This window comes from Aegilops tauschii, chromosome 3, assembly GCF_002575655.3.
Source record: "Aegilops tauschii subsp. strangulata cultivar AL8/78 chromosome 3, Aet v6.0, whole genome shotgun sequence".
Lineage (NCBI taxonomy): Eukaryota > Viridiplantae > Streptophyta > Magnoliopsida > Poales > Poaceae > Aegilops > Aegilops tauschii.
The window spans coordinates 491,850,793-491,870,053 of NC_053037.3; the positions used below are offsets into that span (position 1 = coordinate 491,850,793).

Consider the following 19,261-nt stretch of genomic DNA (forward strand, 5'->3'; position numbering starts at 1 on the left):
TAAAAACTGTTTCATACAATTAACAAAATGTTTCACGCAATTTGAGAAAATGTTCATGTGATTAAATAAAACATTTCATAATAAAAATATGTTAATGTAATAAAATAATTGTATGCTGAAAATCTTCATGTGGTTTAAATACATGTTCATGCATTAAGCATCTATGTATTAAAATAGGTGTGGCTCTAAATGTGTTCACGTCTTAAAAAAATATTCGTGTAATTTAAAAAAATATTTGCTCGTTTATTAAATTTTCATGTAAAAATGGTACATAATTTGAGAAATGTTCATGTAATAAAAAAACTGTCCAAGGCAAGAAACCTGCAATTAAAAAGCTTTAAGTTCTCTTACAAATGTGTTCATATTATTTTGAAATTTTTCGCCCCTTTAAAAAAACACTCACATATACATGTAATTTGAGAAAAATGTTCATGTAAAAATATATTTCTTTAAGATAAACAGAAAAGGGGTGAACCAAAAGTCAAACGAAAAAAGAAAAATAAGGAAATAAAATAATAGGAAAACCGAAAAAATAAAGATAAACAGGAAACAAGTTTAAAATAAAAAATACAGAGGAAACCTCTACCCAAATGGGGCTGACCCAATGATCCACCTTATAGCACTCACAGTCGTGAGAGAAGCCCCTATTGTTTCTTGTCACGGATAGTGCTAGCAATTTGGTCGAACTTGGTTGAGCTCGCAGCTACTTCGACAGATACATAAATGTTGATCAAGAGGATGGACGAGTTGGATCTCAATGGGAATGCAAAAATGCCGTTTTGCATGGACCACTGAACTGAAACGTTTGTGATCAGGCGCATGTAAAAACTATGGAGATGCACCTCTTTTTGGTTGTGATCGGGCGCTATGAAACACCGCACTTTAATTTGCTCATATTGCTATGCATTTGGAATGAAAGAGGTCGGACCATGTCGGACGTTTAGGGAATGCGGTTGGATGGCTGGCTCCTGTATCCGCGCTCGTGGACGAGTCCCCTGACAGATAGTGTGTCCGTTTTAGGGGACGCATTGTAGATGGCCTGACAATCATAAGGTCAATCCACCCGGCTTCAAAATCTAGACTTGGCATGGGTGTTTGTATTTTCCTGGATTTATTTCAATTTTTTTAGTGTTCATTCCTTTCAAGGAGACAAGGTTCTCGTCAACTACGAGGCTCATGTGTTAAGTTCGTGAATCTCAAGATTTGCGGTTTAGTCTTTTAGAGGTGCTCATCGGGGCAAGGTCTGCTTGCATAGTTCATAAGATGAGTGTTCGTACATTTACACGAGTGTCAGCATTTGCACAGTTTTTTTTAATAGAAAGGCTTATGGTCACTCCACACCATCAGATCACTAGTCATGAGTAAAAAATGGATGCAGCTTCGGTGCCTTAAAGGCACCTGCCTTTGGGTCACTGACATGTGGGCCAGCCACTTGTTGGGCCCACATGTCATAGACACAAAGGTAGGTGCTAAGGCACCGAAGCATCGTCCGCAAAAAATCCACTAAGCATCAAACATGGCAAAATCATCTCTGAGGAAAGAGATGGGATCATTCTCCAAAGAATAAGTAAGCAACCAAAAAAGCTCGGTGTCGATGTATTTCTCTTTTGTTGGCACGAACCAGTGCCCTCAGGATCCAAGTAATTTTGAAAGAACAGGTAACAACAACACAAAGAAAAAGAATGAATCAACAGCTGAGCATTCTGATGAGTGGGACCGGAGTCGTGAGACATTGATCGTCACGAAGGGTAGAGCGCCAAGAACTTGGGAGACAAGCACGGTGAGCTCCTCCAGATCCTGGAGTGCAGCTTGAGCACCTCGTGCGCCTTCTCCTTGGTCTTGACCCCGCACAGCTCGGACCGCAGCGCCAGGCACAGCTTGCCCACGACGCCGGCCTGCGCCATCTCCTGCAGCACGGCCGGCGTCGCCGCGTGCCGCGCGACGGACCTCAGCACGCGCACCGCCCGCTCGCTGGCCGCCTCCGACACCCGCAGCACCTTCTTGCCCACCACGGCCACCCCCGCCGCGTGAGCCACCAGCTCGGCGCGCCCCTCGGCGCACGTGCACAGCCGGTCCAGCACGGCCAGCGCGAGCTCGCAGACCCGCCGCTCGGGCTCGTCCAGCAGCAGCTCCACGAGCGCCGGCACCGCGCCGGCGCCGACGATCTTGACGCGGTTCCGGCCGTACGGGCAGAGCGCGGAGAGCGCGTGGAGCGCCGCCTTAGTGGCGCGCGTCGAGACGCGGTCGCGGACCACGCGGATCACCTCGGCGAGGAGCTCCTGGTTGAGCCCGATGACCCAGGCCGGCACGGAGACGTCGGCCAGCGACCTCACGAGCCGCACGGCCTGCGCCCGCGACTGTAGGTTGGACGAGCGGAGCACGGCCGTGAGGGACTCCGCCAGGTTGCCGTGCCTGGACACGACGCGGACCAGCTCCTGCTCCGGGATCCGGAGCGACGAGAGGACCCCGACGGCCTCCTCCCGCGCAGTGGAGCAAGCGCTGGCGCCGGTGAGGACACGAGACAGCGCGTCGAACACGCCATCCTGGGACTCGAGCATTGCCCTCGTGTCCTCGCACTCGGCCACCAATTCCCCCAGCTTCCTGAGCGCGCCGACCTGGGCCGCGGCGGCGTCGGAGAGCAGCTTCGCGAGCTCGTCCCGGCGCACGGGCCTCAGCGCGGCCACCTCCCCCTCGACGTCGGAGCCGGGGGAGACGGACGCGACCCAGGAGCCGATGAGGCGGCGGAGGGTGTGGTTGGGCGTGAGCTGGAGCTCCGGCTCGAGCGGCTGGCGCGTGACGGGGCAGGTGCGCTGGCTGGTGCTGCACGCGGCCGGCGCAGCGGACGCGGCGAGCCAGCGCGAGATGGCGGCGCGGTCGTAGGAGATGCCGGTGGGCAGCGTGACCGGGTCGCGCATGAGCTGCAGCGAGATCGGGCAGAGGAAGTATGAAGGCACCTCGGCCGGGAGCGCGCTCGGCGCCGCCATGGCTGCTGACATCTTCTCCGGAGTTGATTAGCTCGCTCGGCCGCAACAGGTTAGACGCGTCCGACGAAATGCGCCGCGGGTTGACGAAATGGCGGTGGGGCGCCGGGGCGGGATATATAGTAAGCCGGTTGGTAGCCCGTGGCCGGTGCGCGCGCGTCCGCAAGCTGGAGCTCTAGTTTATTCGAGCGAGCTAGCTATCTGTGGGTTTTGGAAGAAGAAGTTGGAACGAAGAAGACCAGCGGAGCGGGCGCGGGTTGCCGAGGCAGCTGTTGCCTCTGGATTATTTTAAGGCGTCGGGATTCGTCGTGAGTGGTGTTCACATGCATCACATCACATGGCTGCCCTTTGTTTACTGGTCGCTCGCGGCTCGGGTCAGAGTGGAGCCACATTCACGTGCTAGGCCCTCGCTTTGTACTATTTCCAAATTAGGTCCGTAATTACTCCTCCATTTGACATTTTGGATAGTTGACTTTGTGGAGCGTTCGTGCGTTAACGTCGCGGTAGCTGGGTTTCTCCTCTCGCTTCGCTTCTCCGGCCTTCACCTTCACGTTGGAAAAGTAGGCGACGGTTGTGAAACATGTGGTGTCCATAGATAGATGGCAGCTCCCATTGGCGGCCTCGACTTTTCCTTCACCACCGCGAGCTAGCTTTGACTGGCCAGGTGCGTGCGCAAGCTGATCCAGTCCTACCGAGCTGGCTGTAGCACGATCTTAACGTTTGACACACCACCGATTGCTTGGTGCAGGACCTCCGAGAGATCGAGTTCCATCCGTAAACCCCCATCGGCAGCTCAGAAAACTCCTACCGGTAGTTCCAATTTTGCCGGAAATCCCCCATGTGTGTGGTTCCTGAAATGTCTACAAGCTCAGCCCCCTTTGCGCAAAGTGAGCCTGCATGGGATGGGATGCGATTGGTAACTTGCCAGAGTGGGGAGGCTCGATCGAACGGTTGACCTGGAAAATTGCAGAGGTTAACATATTTGTACGAATAGGCAGGAGCATAGGGAATCGCGCTGTCCCTGCCCTGTGAGCCGTGTTGTTAATGTTCAGATCTCTGACCCTGCTGGGTGCCGCCATGTTCCGTCTATTGAGATGTGCGCACCGCGGCGAGGTGCCGCCATCCCATAGGCTTTGACCACCTAATTCTGACTTGTTTAATGCTTCACCTGATCGATCTGAAAATATGATGATCTGCTCCAACCTGTCACGCTGAGTTTTCTAAGTCCCGCGCCTTCAGAATCTTTCCATGGATCCCTCTTTCAATGGCTACGATCTATCTTTTCTTATATCCATGTCGTCTTTTAGACAGGGGTTATATAGTCCTATCTTTTATCCTAACTTTTTTACAAGATCTGGCTCTCAAAAGTTGTCGTTTTAGATAGATCTACAAGTCAATCATTTTGAAGAAAAAACTGAAGCTATATCTTTTGGATTGATATTTTTTTTGAAACAAGGCAAAAGATTTGCCATTTTCATTAACTAAGAAGAGGTTTCGTTACAAGCAGACCGCCAAGCGGTCAAAAGGCAAAACAATTACTCTCGCGGCATTATATTACGCAAATGTTTGGCGCTCGCAATGGCCCAAATGGACACTTGGATTGATACTTGGAAACCACTCCTAAAAATTACCTTTAAAAGTAATATCATTAACACAAATTTGTTGAGTTCATGATATGATGTAATTAGATTGGCGCTCAATTAGTAGCATTTTGCCACCATATTGACAAATTTGTTTTAATGATATTACTTTTAAAGGTAATTTTTAGGAGTGGTTTCCGAGTATCAATCCAAAAGAGCAAAATGCTAAACCATGCAAGGAACAAAATGTATGTTGTATCCTTTGATTATGAATTGGTGATGTATAGATGCCACCCGTATAGGCAAATAGTAGTTGAATTCCATGAGTGTAGGTGGATGTGGTTGTGTTGATGCCCATCAGACTATTTTATTCATATGCTGCATTTTGACTTGTTGTATGGACGTGGTGGTTGCTTTATTTATACAGCGGGACAAAAACCTATTTCGGAGTAGGTGGTTGTGCACTAGGTTTAATGTTTGTGTGTCCTACTAAGATAGATTATTTTACTCAATGTTTTTCAAAACAAAATGGTTGAATCCCGCTAAATGATGATTTATCGTATAAATCAGTGCTCAACTTCTTCTTAACCCCTGAATCTAGCTGGACAACGAATTATTTGATATTCTGTGTTGTTGGTTCCAATCTAAACACGCAAAACAAGAAATTCCAGCTGAGCAAACTGTTATACTAGGACAGCAGTTCCATCCACAGTTTTGCAAAATCTGGGGGCACATAGAGTTTACGAGAATAAATTGAATACTTCCTCCGTTTTTTATACATGGCCACTTCGTTTTTGTGTCAAACTTTGACTTGTAATTTTGGTCGATAAAATATGAGTTATATGCCTCATATTTGTTGTACGTGCAATGATGTACTTTTTGTGGCATATAACTCATATTTGTTGTAAAATTAATGACCAAATTTCTTAGAAATAAAAATATGCAGTCACCTTGTATTAAAAAAATGGAGGGAGTACTCCGTATGGTAGATATCATCTTATATACCAGACTCCCATCCATTTAACCACGGCTGCTATAAGAACAGGGTGCACATATTACAAGACTCTTTGTAGTTAACCATGTTCACGAATCCCCGCAAAAAAAAAAAAAAAACATGTTCCCGAATGGATCATTCCAGGTTCCAGCTTACATTGCACTCCAGATCCGTGCAGTCCGGATCCAAGTACATTTGCATCATGTCAACGATAATACTATTCAAGAGATCTCGTCCCCGACGTTTCATAAAAAGAAGGGTTTGAATTGCTAACCAAGATTCTTCCATCACTCTATCGACACTAATTAAATCGAAGGTTGTCAACCAATTTCCAGCGTAATTAACAGTTGTGGCTGTGCTAGCTGCTATGGTGTCCACATATACTACTTCCTCCTATACAAATTAATTGACGCCTCTCGCAAAAAAAAAAAATATAATTGACGCAGTTTTAGTTCAATAGTACATCCGTTCGATTTTATAATGCTTACATATACCCCTAGATGGACAATTTAACCAACAGAATATGAGTTTTTTTTGGCAAAAATAACACATATCTATTATCAAAGTTCATCGGAAGCACCTCAAACATAATAAAAATTACATTGAGATTCTGAGACCACTGAATGACCACTATCGTCACCAGAACGAGCCGCCGACACGCCAATGTTAACGCTCTCCTACCGGAGCCGGCTTGACAATTACATTGAGATTCCGAGACCACCGAACGACCACTATTGTTACCAGAATGAGCCGCCGACGCGCAATGTCGCCGCTCTCCTACCGGAGTCGGCTTGACAATTGCATTGAGATCCTGAGACCACTGAACGACCACTATTGTCACCAGAACGTGCCGCCGACGCGCCAATGTCGCCGCTCTCCTACCGGAGCCGGCTTGACTTTGTCGATGACAGTCAGGAAGTCTTCATGCACGTGGCCCTAAGGACCAACGCCCTGGAGCTGCAGTTGTCTGTGTTGAACCCTTGGATAGATTTGAAGCACACCAAATCTCGCCACACGATGAGAAACACTAATCTCACCGCCCCAAGAAGACGACAGGAATCTACGTCGGAGCTCCGTCGACTACGTCCACAAGGATGAACTCGAAGAAGATCGGAGCCCGGAAGGCAAACTCGAAGAAGAAACGTCGTCATCCGCCCGAGCGTTGTAGCAACGAGGACTGAAAAAACCCCACGACAACCCTCGAACCGATAGTGGTCGCACTCGTATAGGAGGTGTACAATACATGTGAAGTTGATGCGTACAGGAGGGGAGAGTTTTCCCTAGCTACCAAGGTATAGGGGGGTGCGTTGAGAAAGAGCAATAATTGTTTTCAATAATTGTTTTCAATAATTATAATAACAAAACTTATACTATTATAAACTTCAAATATATTATTTTCAATAATTGTTTTGTGATATACTCTCTCCGTCCTAAATATAAGTCTTTTGAGAGATTGCAATATAGACTACATACGGAGCAAAATGGATGAATCTACACTCTAAACTACGTCTATATACATCTATATGTTGTCCATACTGAAATCTCTAGAAAGACTTATATTTAGGAACGGAGGAAGTACAATTCATATTGCATTGGTAAATTAATTAACGACCTAGAGACATGCGAAGGACATATAAGGCTGGTCACAATGGGCAGGAACTTAGGAGTAACATCACACACTCCAATACAAGTTTGCTTATGTGGCATATATTTAATGAAGAGAGAGGTGCTTGTGGTAACTAGCTAAGGTGGTGTTTGGTTCTCTAGTCCTAGGACTTTTCCTCTCAAGGTGGTGCTTCTAAGGACTTTTAGCAAAAAGTCCCAAAAAAGCCCCCCCCGGTTTGGTTTGCTAGGGACTTCTTTTAGTCCCAACACAAAAAAGTCCCTGGAACCAAACACCCTCTAAGTTACCGGAACATCACACTCTCCAAGAAACAATGAGTCTATATCCTAATAAATACATCGCTGCATGACACTACACACGTGTTCATACCCCCTATGGAGGTAATAATATAGTCTAGAAAACTGTGTAGGTTACTAGCTTACTGAAAATGCCTGCCTGGGTTGACTTTGGGAGCGATGAGTGAATGGTTCTTCTCAGCTCGTGTGGTGGTGGATGGAAGTGCCTGTCCAACGCCAACGTCGTTTACTTTCTGCCTCTTCGATGGTCCGACTGGGAGAACGCCTGCATCTGCATGATACTCCACGTTGGGCGGCCGGGCCAGTGCATGCATGGCTGCCGTGGGAACGCGCGCGCGGAGTTGACCTTTTGGGCTCTCGCCATCACCAGCGACTGCTCGACGGTTCGAGCACATGTGAAAAGCTCGCTGCTCGTGCGCCTCGAACTCCTTGAGCTCGGCAGAAAGGGCTGACCGGTCTGCGCGCTCGCTTAAGCGCGTCACCGTCTGGATGGGCCAGCCGGACCGGACCGGACCGGTGCGCGTCGGTGCTCGATCGATGTGATGGTGGCCGCACTGCGGGCGCTCATAATTCCGCAGGCACGAAATTTCTAGATTTTGAGTATATTTATATAGTACTACTGGTGTGTGAGGTTGATGCGTGGATATGTATTAATACTCCTGGACCGAAATACGACCCGATACCATTAGAAAAGAACGTAAATGTTGAATACTTCGCGGGATTGTTTAGTGATGGAGCGTATACGTGGTTCCAATTATGGAGGGGGCGATGACAAATGATACACACGTCCCGGGAAGAGAGAAAGGGTCGTTGGTTCGGCCTTGTGGCTTGCTTTCCCATTTATTTGGAGTCAATTCATCTTTTTCTTTTCTGTGATTTCTTAGCTCATCTATAAGGTCTTTTTCAGTGCTCTAAGGTGTACTGGTGTTAAGGATGTCATATAGAGGAGGATAATTTATCCTCCGGCGCCTATTCGATTCCTAAATATACTATGTCTGGAGGCGGCCGAGGATAAATTTTCTTCACGCAAAGGCCTCCTGTGGCCGATCAGCGACTCGCGTGAAGCTCCCTTGTCAATGGCGGCGACCTCCCGCCTCGTAGGTGACCTCGCCTCCCCCCATGCTGCGCCGTCTACCTTCCTTCGATCACTGCTCCGTCGCCCTCGTCACCGGCAAGCCTCGGCTCCAACCACTGCTCCATCGCCCTCCTCCCCTAAGTCGATGCGTTCGTCCCCTTCCTTCCCTGAGCTGTTGCATCACCGAGCAGGGCCGCCGCCGGTTCCGCGAGCCCGTGCTGCTCTTGATTCAGGCGTGCACGTGAGGAGACTCGCCACAGGACGCAGCCGAAGCCGCCCTCGCCGAGACATGTCGCCTCGTCATAGTCCGTGATGCTCCTGATGTTGTTGGTGCGGCTCCTCTTGCAGCGTGTCGACGATCCTTGGGTCGTAGTGGCATGGCTAGCGCCGAGGACGGCAGCAACAGCAGTAGCATTAGGACGAGGGAGACGACAGTGGTAGCAACATGCATTTGTAGCGACAACCAGCGGCCAGGCCGGGGAATCACAGACACGCATGCTAGATGTTCGACAAAATGCATAAACCAAATTTTAAGTTTACTCCACTAAATTTAGGAGTTCGGCTAGGTCCGGCGGAAACTTAGTGGAGTATATATACTTCACTAAGGTTTACTCGGCCGGATCCCCACTATTTTTTAGCGGATCAGTTAGAAATGCCCTTAGCGATACGACATCCCCAACCAGTGGAGTGGGTTTGAGGCTGCACACGTAATCGGTGGAGCTTCCATTTTATGTTTCAAATAGTATCCTTAACTACTAGTCTGTAGTTAGTCTCTGACAACCAGGGCATGTTCGGATAGCAAGGGCGGTTAGGCCACTACCCGGACCGAAAGGATGGGTTGGCTCAGTGATGTCTACAACGCAACCTTCTTGTAGACTCGTGTTGGGCCTCCAAGCGCAGAGTTTTATATGATAGTAGAAATTTTCTCTCAAGTGGATGCCCTAAGGTTTATCAATCAGTGGGAGGCGTAGGATGAAGATGGTCTCTCTCAAACAACTCTGCAATCAAATACAAGAAATTTCTTGTGTCCCCAACACACCAAATACAATGATAAATTGTATAGGTGCACTAGTTCGGCAAAGAGATGGTGATACAAGTGTAATATGGATAGTAGATATAGGTTTTTGTAATCTGAAAAATATAAAAATAGCGAGGTAACTAGTAACAAAAGTGAGCAAAAACGGTATTGCAATGCTTGAAAACAAGGCCTAGGGTTCATACTTTCACTAGTGCAAAATCTGTCAACAATGATAACATAATTGGATCATATAACAATCCCTCAACGTGCAACAAAGAATCACTCCAAAGTTTCTATCGGAGAACGTAGGACGGAAACGTGCATCAACCCCTATGCATAGATTAGCCCAATGTTGTTGGGTAACGTTGCATGGAAAACAAAAAAAATTCTATGCACACGCAATGATCTATCCATGGAGATGCATAACAACGAAGGGGAGAGTATGTCTACGTAGCCTCGTAGACCGTGAGTGGAAGCGTTTCACAATGCGGTTGATGTAGTCGAGCTTTCTTCATGCTCCAACCGATCTAGTACCGAACGCACGGCACCTCCGCGTTCTGCACACGCTCAGCTCAGTGACGTCCTCCGCCTTCTTGATCCAGCAAGACGACGAGGTAGTAGATGAGTTCCAGCAGCACGACGGCATGGTGACAGTGATGGTGAAGTGATCTTCGCAGGGCTTCGCCTAAGCACTACGAAAATATGACCGGGGGTGTAAACGGTGGAGGGGGGCGGCGCACATGGCTAGGCAATTGTCTGGGGTGTGCTAGGCGCCCCCTCCCACATATATATAGGTGTGGGGGAGAGGGAAGGCTGCTAGGAGGCGCCCCAAGTAGGCCGAATCCTACTTGGGGTCTTTCCCTGGCCGCGCCCCCCTTCCTTATTTGTCGGAGGGGGAAAGGGAAAGGGGGAGAGGGAAGGAAGGGGGAGGCAGAATCTCCCCCTTTCCTTTCCCCATTGGTCGACTGCCAAGGGGGCGCGCCAGCCCCCTGTGGGCTGGGGTGCTCCCCTCTAAAGGCCCAATAGGCCCATCATCCTCCCCGGGGTGTCCGATACCCCCTCCGGTGCTCCGATGACTACCCCGTACACTCCGAAACACTTCCGGTGTCCGAATACCAACTTCCAGTATATCAATCTTTACCTCTCGACCATTTTGAGACTCCTCGTCCTGTCCGTGATCTCATCCGGAACTCCGAACAACATTTGGTCACCAAAACATATAACTCATATAACACTATATCGTCAACGAACGTCAAGCGTGCGGACCCTACGTGGTTGAGAACTATGTAGACATGACTGAGACACCTTTCCGGTCAATAACCAATAGCGGAACCTAGATGCCCATATTGGCTCCTACATATTCTATGAAGATCCTTATCGATCGAACCATTAAGAGAACATACATAATTCCCTTTGTCCATCGGTATGTTACTTGCCCGAGATTCGATCGTCGGTATCTTCATACCTAGTTCAATCTGGTTACAGGCAAGTCCCTTTACTCGTTCCATAATACATCACCTTGGGACTAACTCCTTAGTCATTTGCTTGCAAGCTTATGATGTGTATTATCGAGAGGGCCCAGAGATACCTCTCTGGAACTCGGAGTGACAAATCCTAATCTCGATCTATGCCAACTCAACGAACACCTTCGGAGATACCTGTAGAGAATCTTTATGATCACCCAGTCACGTTGTGACGTTTGACAGAACACAAGGTATTCCTCCGGTATCCAGGAGTTGCATAATCTCATAGTCGAAGGAATATGTATTTGACATAAAGAAAGCAATAGCAATAAAACTGAACGATTATTATGCCAAGCTAACGGATGGGTCTTGTCCATCACATCATTCTCCTAATGATGTAATCCCATTATCAAATGACAACACATGTATGGTTAGGAAACCTTAACCATCTTTGATCAACGAGCTAGTCTAGTAGAGGCTTACCAGGGACACGGTGTTTGTTTATGTATTCACGCATGTATTTAAGATTCTGGTCAATACAATTCTAGCATGAATCGTAAACCTTTATCATGAAAAAGGAAATATAAAATAACAACGTTATTATTGCTTCTAGGGCATATTTCCTTCAGTCTCCCACTTGCACTATAGTCAATAATCTAGATTACATTGTAATGAATCTAACACCCATGGAGTCTTGGTGCTGATCATGTTTTGCTCGCGGAAGAGGCTTGGTAAACGAGTCTGCTACATTCAGATCCGTATGTATCTTGCAAATTTTTATGTCTCCATCCTTGACTTGTTCATGAATGGAGTTGAAGCATCTCTTGATGTGTTTGGTTCTCCTGTGAAATCTGGATTCCTTTGCCAAGACAATTGCTCCAGTATTGTCACAAAAGATTTTCATTGGACCCGATGCACTAGGTATTACACCCAGATCGGATATGAACTCCTCCATCCAAACTCCTTCATTTGCTGCTTACGAAGCAGCTATGTACTCCGCTTCACACGTAGATCCTGCCACGACGCTCTGCTTGGAACTGCACCAACTGACAGCTCCACCATTCAATATAAATATGTATCTGGTTTGTGACTTAGAGTCATCCGGATCAGTGTCAAAGCTAGCATCGATGTAACCATTTACGACGAGCTCTTTGTCACCTCCATAAACGAGAAACATATCCTTGGTCCTTTTCAGGTACTTCAGGATGTTCTTGACCGATGTCTAGTGATCCACTCATGGATTACTTTGGTACCTCCACGCCAGACTTATGGAAGGCACACATCAGGTCTAGTACACAGCATAGCATACATTATAGAACCTATGGTTGAGGCATAGGGAATGACTTTCATTTTCTCTCTATCTTCTGCCGTGGTCGGGCTTTGAGTCTGCCGGATAATTAAGCTACAGTGATCCCCCGCTAATGATGCCACGTCACCTCGGTTACTGTTGATAAACTCTAGATAATTCAAAACCGAAACAAATTCAAAATTTAATTAAAGGAAAACAATAAAAGTTTTCAAACATTAAAATAAAAATGTTTGGTTTGTACTAAATATTACATAGATAATTATGGTGTAGAAGACACATTTTTATAAAATGCATAAATATTTTCAATTGAATTAAAACAGAAGAGAAAATGAATAAAAGAAAGAAAATACAAAAGAGGAAAAAAGAAAAGAAAAAGGAAAAGAACCCCCCCGGGGCTCCGGCCCAGCAGGCCACCGCCCCTACTGGGCCACGACCCACCAGGCCGGCCCACCCCCGCACCCCATAAACCTCCCCCCACTCCCCACTCGCCCCACCGACACCCCCCACTCCCCCCCCGAAATATCTCCCCCCTCTCTCCCGATTGGATCAGGATCGAGAGGAGGAGGCCGCCGCCGCCTCGTCATCATTCGCCGCCGCCCGAAGCCCACGCCGCCTCGCTGGACCTCCCCACTGGCCTGCCTCCCGCTCCGCCGTGTCGTCCCTGTTGACCACCCCGACCCCCACTGCCCCGTCCCTACTCCCCGCTGTGAGCACGCACCCCTCTCCTCCTCCTGTCTCCCTCGCTCCCGCGTCGCCTGACCCACGTCGCCACGCCCACGGCGCGCCCCACTGCGACCACGGACACCCCGCGCTGGATGCGCCCGCGCACCGCACGCCCGCGCCCAGCTACGCGCTCGCCGCAGTCCCCGCACTCCACCGCCCATCGTTGCCTCTCCCCGTGCGTCACCCGCTCGCGCCGCATCACCCCCGTCGGCGCCCGCTCGCCGTTGCCCGCTGCCCCCGCTCCGGCGTCGTCCTCACGCTCGTCGTGGCCTCCTTCCCCACGCGCACCGCCGCTGCTCTGCCAGGCGCCCGCCCCTGCATCGCCTCGCCTTTCCCCCATCGTCGGCGTCGACCTTGCCCCGCTCCTGCACCCCCCTGCGTCGGCGAAGACGCCATGCCCGCGGCCACCTCCGGCGCTCCGGTGCCCTGCTCCTGCCCCTTGCCCCGCCCAGCCGCGGTTGCCTCACCGCGTCGCGCCCTGGCGGCTGTCGCCCGCGTGCTCGAGGCTGCCCCGTCGGGCGCCTGGCGCCGCCCGCCCTGTAACCCGTTCGCCCGCGCCCAGAACGTTTAAAAAAATGGAAATTAAAAAAACAATAGTAATAAAATAAATGAATACTAATTTAATAAATTAATTAATAAATTAAAGAATTAATTAATTTAATTAATTTTGATTAATTATACCAAACAACTAATTAAACTAATTAATCATGATTAGTTAGTCTAGTCAATGACGAACGGGATCCACACGTTAGTTTGACCAGTCAACACCCCTGTTGACTGCTGACGTCAGCATGCACTGTTCTGGATAATGTTGAATTAAATTAATTCTAAAAATGATTAAATCTTTCAAAATTAATATAAAATAAACCGTAGCTCAGATGGAAAAATTTGTACATGAAAGTTGCTCAGAATGACGAGACGAATCCGGATACGTAGCCCGTTCGTCCACCACACATCGCTAGCATAGCGAACACGTAACTTTCCCCCTCCGGTTCATCTATCCGAAAACGTAAAACACCGGGGATACTTTCCCGGATGTTTTCCCCCTTCGCCGGTATCACCTACCCCTGCGTTAGATCACCCTAGCACCGCGTATTGCCTTGTTATATTTTGTGATGCTTTGTTTGCTCCATATTTACTGTTTCTTCCCCCCCTCTTCTTCTTCGATAGACCCCGAGACCGGCGTTGATGCGTTTGAGTACGACTACATCACCAACGACCCTTCTTCTTGTGCAACAGAGCTTTGAGGCAAGCCCCCCCCTTGATCACCAGATATTGCCTATTCTTCTCTATACTGCTTGCATTAGAGTAGTGTAGCCTGTTACTGTTTCCGTTTATCCTATCCTGATGCATATCATGTCCTTGCTACTACTGTTGTTACATTTACCTGCAATCCTAAATGCTCAGTATAGGATGCTAGTATTCCATCAGTGGCCCTACATTCTTGTCCGTCTGCCATGCTATACTATCGGGCTGTGATCACTCGGGAGGTGATCACGGGTTTATACTATATACTTTATACATGATACATGTGGTGACTAAAGTCGGGTCGGCTTGTGGAGCACCCACGAGTGATTCACGGATTGGGGGCTGAAAGGACCTTTGTCCCAACGGCCCTCTGTGTGGATCTTTGTGGCGGAGCGACAGGGCAGGTTGAGACTACCTAGGTGAGAGGTGGGCCTGGCCCTGGTCGGCGTCCGCGGTTACTTCAAAATAACACGCTTAACGAGTTCTTGGTATTTGATCTGAGTCTGGCCATTTGGTCTATACGCACTAACCAACTACGTGGGAAAGTTATGGGCACTCGACGTCGTGGTATCAGCCGAAGCCTTCGTAACGTCAGCGACTGAGCGGCGCGCGCCGGATTGGACTGGAACGCCTGCTAGGCTAGGCCTGCTTCCGGCCGCGTACGCAACGTGCAGGTGTGCAATGGGCGATGGGTCCAGACCCCTGCGTGCATAGGATTTAGACCGGCATGCTGACCTCTCTATTGTGCCTAGGTGGGGCTGCGACGTGTTGATCTTCCGCGGCCAGGCATGACCCAGAAAAGTGTGTCCGGCCAAATGGGATCGAGCGTGTTGGGTTATGTGGTGCACCCCTACAGGGAAGTTTATCTATTCGAATAGCCGTGATCTTCGGTAACAGGACGACTTGGAGTTGTACCGTGACCTTATGACAACTAGAACCGGATACTTAATAAAATACACCCTTCCAAGTGCCAGATATAACCCGGTGATTGCTCTCTAACAGGGCGACGAGGAGGGGATCACCGGGTAGGTTTATGCTATGCGATGCTACTTGGTGAACTTACCATCTACTCTCTTCTACATGCTGCAAGATGGAGGTGGCCTGAAGCGTAGTCTTCGACAGGATTAGCTATCCCCATCTTATTCTGGCATTCTGCAGTTCAGTCCACCGATATTACCCCTTTACACATATACCCATGCATATGTAGTGTAGCTCCTTGCTTGCGAGTACTTTGGATGAGTACTCACGGTTGCTTTTCCCCCTTTTCCCCCTTTCCCTTCTTCCTGGTTGTCACAACTAGATGCTGGAGCCCAGGAGCCAGACGCCACCGTTGACGACGACTCCTACTACACCGGAGGTGCCTACTACTACGTGCAGGCCGTTGACGACGACCAGGAGTAGTTTAGGAGGATCCCGGGCAGGAGGCCTGCGCCTCTTTCGATCTGTATCCCAGTTTGTGCTAGCCATCTTATGGCAACTTGTTTAACTTATGTCTGTACTCAGATATTGTTGCTTCCGCTGACTCGTCTATGATCGAGCACTTGTAATCGAGCCCTCAAGGCCCCTGGCTTGTATTATGATGCTTGTATGACTTATTTATTTTTAGAGTTGTGTTGTGATATCTTCCCGTGAGTCCCTGATCTTGATCGTACATGTTTGCATGTATGATTAGTGTACGATTGAATCGGGGGCGTCACAAGTTGGTATCAGAGCCGACTGCCTATAGGAATCCCCCTTCCACACTCCTTGGCCGAAGTCGAGTCTAGACTTTACAAAACTTTTACTAACATGGTTGTGCGGCTTACGGCCCCACATCGCCATCGGGTGGTATTAGAATCTTTTACTCCTCGTCTATACTCTGGGATTCTGATCTCTCGCTATTCGGGTTGAATGGTTTTCTGAAATCTAACTTTAGGTTCTCGAAAACACTTTCCCCCGGAGAGCCCCTTCAGTCCAGATGATCGCCGGCTGCACCAGAAGATTTCGAAGTTACTCTCCGATACTCTTTTGAGACTTTGTGCCTGTTGCTTTTGCAATTCCCTACCACCGAAATATCCCTATGGATAAATTCATACACTTGCCGTTCTTACTTTTATTCCCAGTAGATCTTGTTATTACAAGATACCTTGAAATCCTTTCTATTGTTCTGAGAATATTTTGTGCCTACTGCCTTGCAGTTCCTTGCCACCTGAATACCCCTATGGATAATTTCTCGCCCTTATCGAGTATCCGTTCATCCCCAGTTGTTCATGTGTTTCACATTGGTCTTCGAAATACTATTCGATCCTCCAAAAATCCTTAGTAGCTTATCGCTCTGCAATACTTGTCTGCTTGCATTATGGGTGTTTTCCATATGTTTGGCAATATTCGTTAGTCTCCTTAGGCACCGTCATTTTGATCCTATTGATTCAACATGAGTGCGAATGCACGCAATCATTAGTTGATCATTTTAAATTATCTTTCCGGCTCAGACGTCATTTTAAACATGAGCTTGTTCACGACCAATCTATTTGCCGTCAATTGTACCCTTAGGTCTATTGAACTTATCCACCCTTGATCAGAGCGTCCTCTTCTGATCCTTCAATTTGGAAATCATAATTCCTTTGATATCTAAGCATCGAATCATTCAGATGTTCTATAATATGATGCCCTTGCATTCTTTCTTCAACTGGTTGTGTGCCGATGCTCACATCAGCTCCGCTATCGACCGTCAAATCCTTGGTTGGATTATTATTCGACAATGTCCTTCATATTTAATCGCCTTGTGAATTCTTCCCTGATACATAATGCCATTAGTAAATTTTATTCTCTGATTTGGCCAACCATGCTCTGCTTTCGAGTTGGTGATATTTACTCTTGGAACTTGTGGTACCTTATGCCTTCTTTAATCTGTGAGACCTGAAAACTTTTTAGGGTCATACTCCTCTAGTAATTCACCCGGTAGGTTTTCATAGTGAAATCATTTTTATTAGAGCAGTGAATGAATGGTCTCGCATTTGGAGAAGTGGGAGTCGACCTTGAACTTTGTGTTAATGCCCATGGAAACGATGTAGATCGTATCATTAAAGCTTCTCTTCAAATAAATATTTCCTTGGTATAAGTTTATCTTATATCTGGGATCTGGCATTTTGCAATCGTTGTTCCGGCCATGTTCTCCTTTTAAATACCATTTCTCGGACAAGTTGAAGTACTTGTCTTCTGCAGATCACTGCACCCGTCCAACCCTTACTTTGATCTACCGTCGAGCATTACACTATGGTATCTCAAGAATACCACGGAACTACATAACTTCTTATGAGTTCTTCATCAACTATTATTCTTGCCAATTCCAATTTCCCTCGGGTTCTGAGTTATTAGTCACTCGAGAACATCGTTAAGTGAATCGATTCCGCACTCCGATTCAATAACTCTAAGTAATTTTCGTTGCTTATGATTTAATAACCCTTCAAGACATTCCTAGCCTGATCGGTTATATCATTATCGTGCAACTTTTTAACTGTGCTATCTGGTCCTTCTTTCCGAAGCACAATTTTCGACGATGAGCTAAGCTTACATCGACTTTCCTCGTCATATCATTTCGCCTTGAACAACAAGCTTGATTCCGAGTTTGTGTCGTATCCGTGGTTTCAATAACTTTTCGCTCCATCCTTCCTTTTGTTTGATGTCGTCGATGAGCGATTATATCTTCATGAAACCTCTCGACAAATGTGTCATGATCATCATCAACATTCCGAGCTCCTCAAGGATATCAATTGAATTCATGATGAGAAATGCCATCCTTGCCCTCGATGATTTGTGTTATCATCGACCACTCGATTGCCTTCTGTTCAACACAAACTTGTTCGTGTTTTGTGTTATACCTTGAGATCCTTGCTATCCAGCATTTGTTCTTCTTTACCTTGGATTATTACCATCTTTTATGTCAAGAATGTCGTGAGAATTTCACCACCTCTTAAGAATTTTTGATGCAGGTGATACCTTTTGCCATTTCCGTTCATTCCTTAGTCCCCGTGTTATTTCTAACCGGAAAACCGACAATCGAACTATGATGTGCGACTTCAAAACTTCTAGCAACCCTATTGCTTTGAAGTTAATGGTCGATATTACATTCTTAGACCATTGGTTATCGGATCACCATTCTAACATTGATCATCCTACCTAAGCCCATATTTCGGGTGCACCTTTCAACCATTGTTTAACTGTGTATGTTTTCCTCCAGCATACTTCATTATATCATTTGATCTGACAAATGTTATCTCCTTATTCACATAAGTGTGGAAATCCATCTTTTGAAAATCTCAATGAATTGTAGCTGAGTCAATCAGCCACCTACTCACCTCTCCTTGATTTAATGATGAACTCGTGTGTCGGAACTCGCTCCATAGTTCATTTCCCGAGAATCTTACATTGTCATCTCGTCAATTGTGTTGCACCTTTTCTTCATAGGTATCCTGCCACCAATCAGAACTGAATCTCGGTCTGATATGATGGTTGGAACATATTTCCAAGAGATATAACACTTGTCTTTATGTGACCCGGTAAGGTGATGTCGTGCCTAGCACACCTGGCCGGAGGCCCTATTGTTATAGATTCCTTTTCAGCAAGGTTATCCATTCTTCCACGAGGAAATTGTAAGACTTATTCTATAAGTTGTTTCCGATGGATCCTTTGTATCCAAAGTCTGACCTTTTCTTGAAGACCATGCCAATGCTATCTCGAAGCATGTATGTGGTACTCCGATTTTCAATAAGAGCATTTGAAGAACAATGCTAAATTTTCTTTGTCCATTATCCAAATACTGTTGTTTGGGTTATGTCACGAAATTCCTATCCCCTTACCTAAACGGTTATCTACTTTCTATCCTGTCATGGATATCATGCTCTGCTTGTCCTTGGGAAGGCTATATCCCTGAAACATGTGTTTAAACACATTTACCTTTCCATTGTTCTG

At 47.2% G+C, this 19,261-nt stretch overlaps 1 protein-coding gene across 1 annotated transcript; it reads right to left on the bottom strand.

Moving 5' to 3' along the window:
- Positions 1–1,568: 1,568 nt before the first annotated feature.
- Positions 1,569–3,283, bottom strand: LOC109743859 (E3 ubiquitin-protein ligase PUB23). Its single transcript, XM_020302942.4, has one exon. The coding sequence runs from the start codon at positions 2,994–2,996 to the stop codon at positions 1,740–1,742; it is 1,257 nt and encodes a 418-aa protein (XP_020158531.1). The 5' UTR covers positions 2,997–3,283; the 3' UTR covers positions 1,569–1,739.
- Between the last annotated feature and the right edge of the window lie 15,978 nt (positions 3,284–19,261).

Coding starts and splice junctions, on each gene's coding strand:
- LOC109743859 (XM_020302942.4), bottom strand. CDS start 2,996: ATGTCAGCAGCCATGGCGGCGCCGAGCGCGCTCCCGGCCGAGGTGCCT.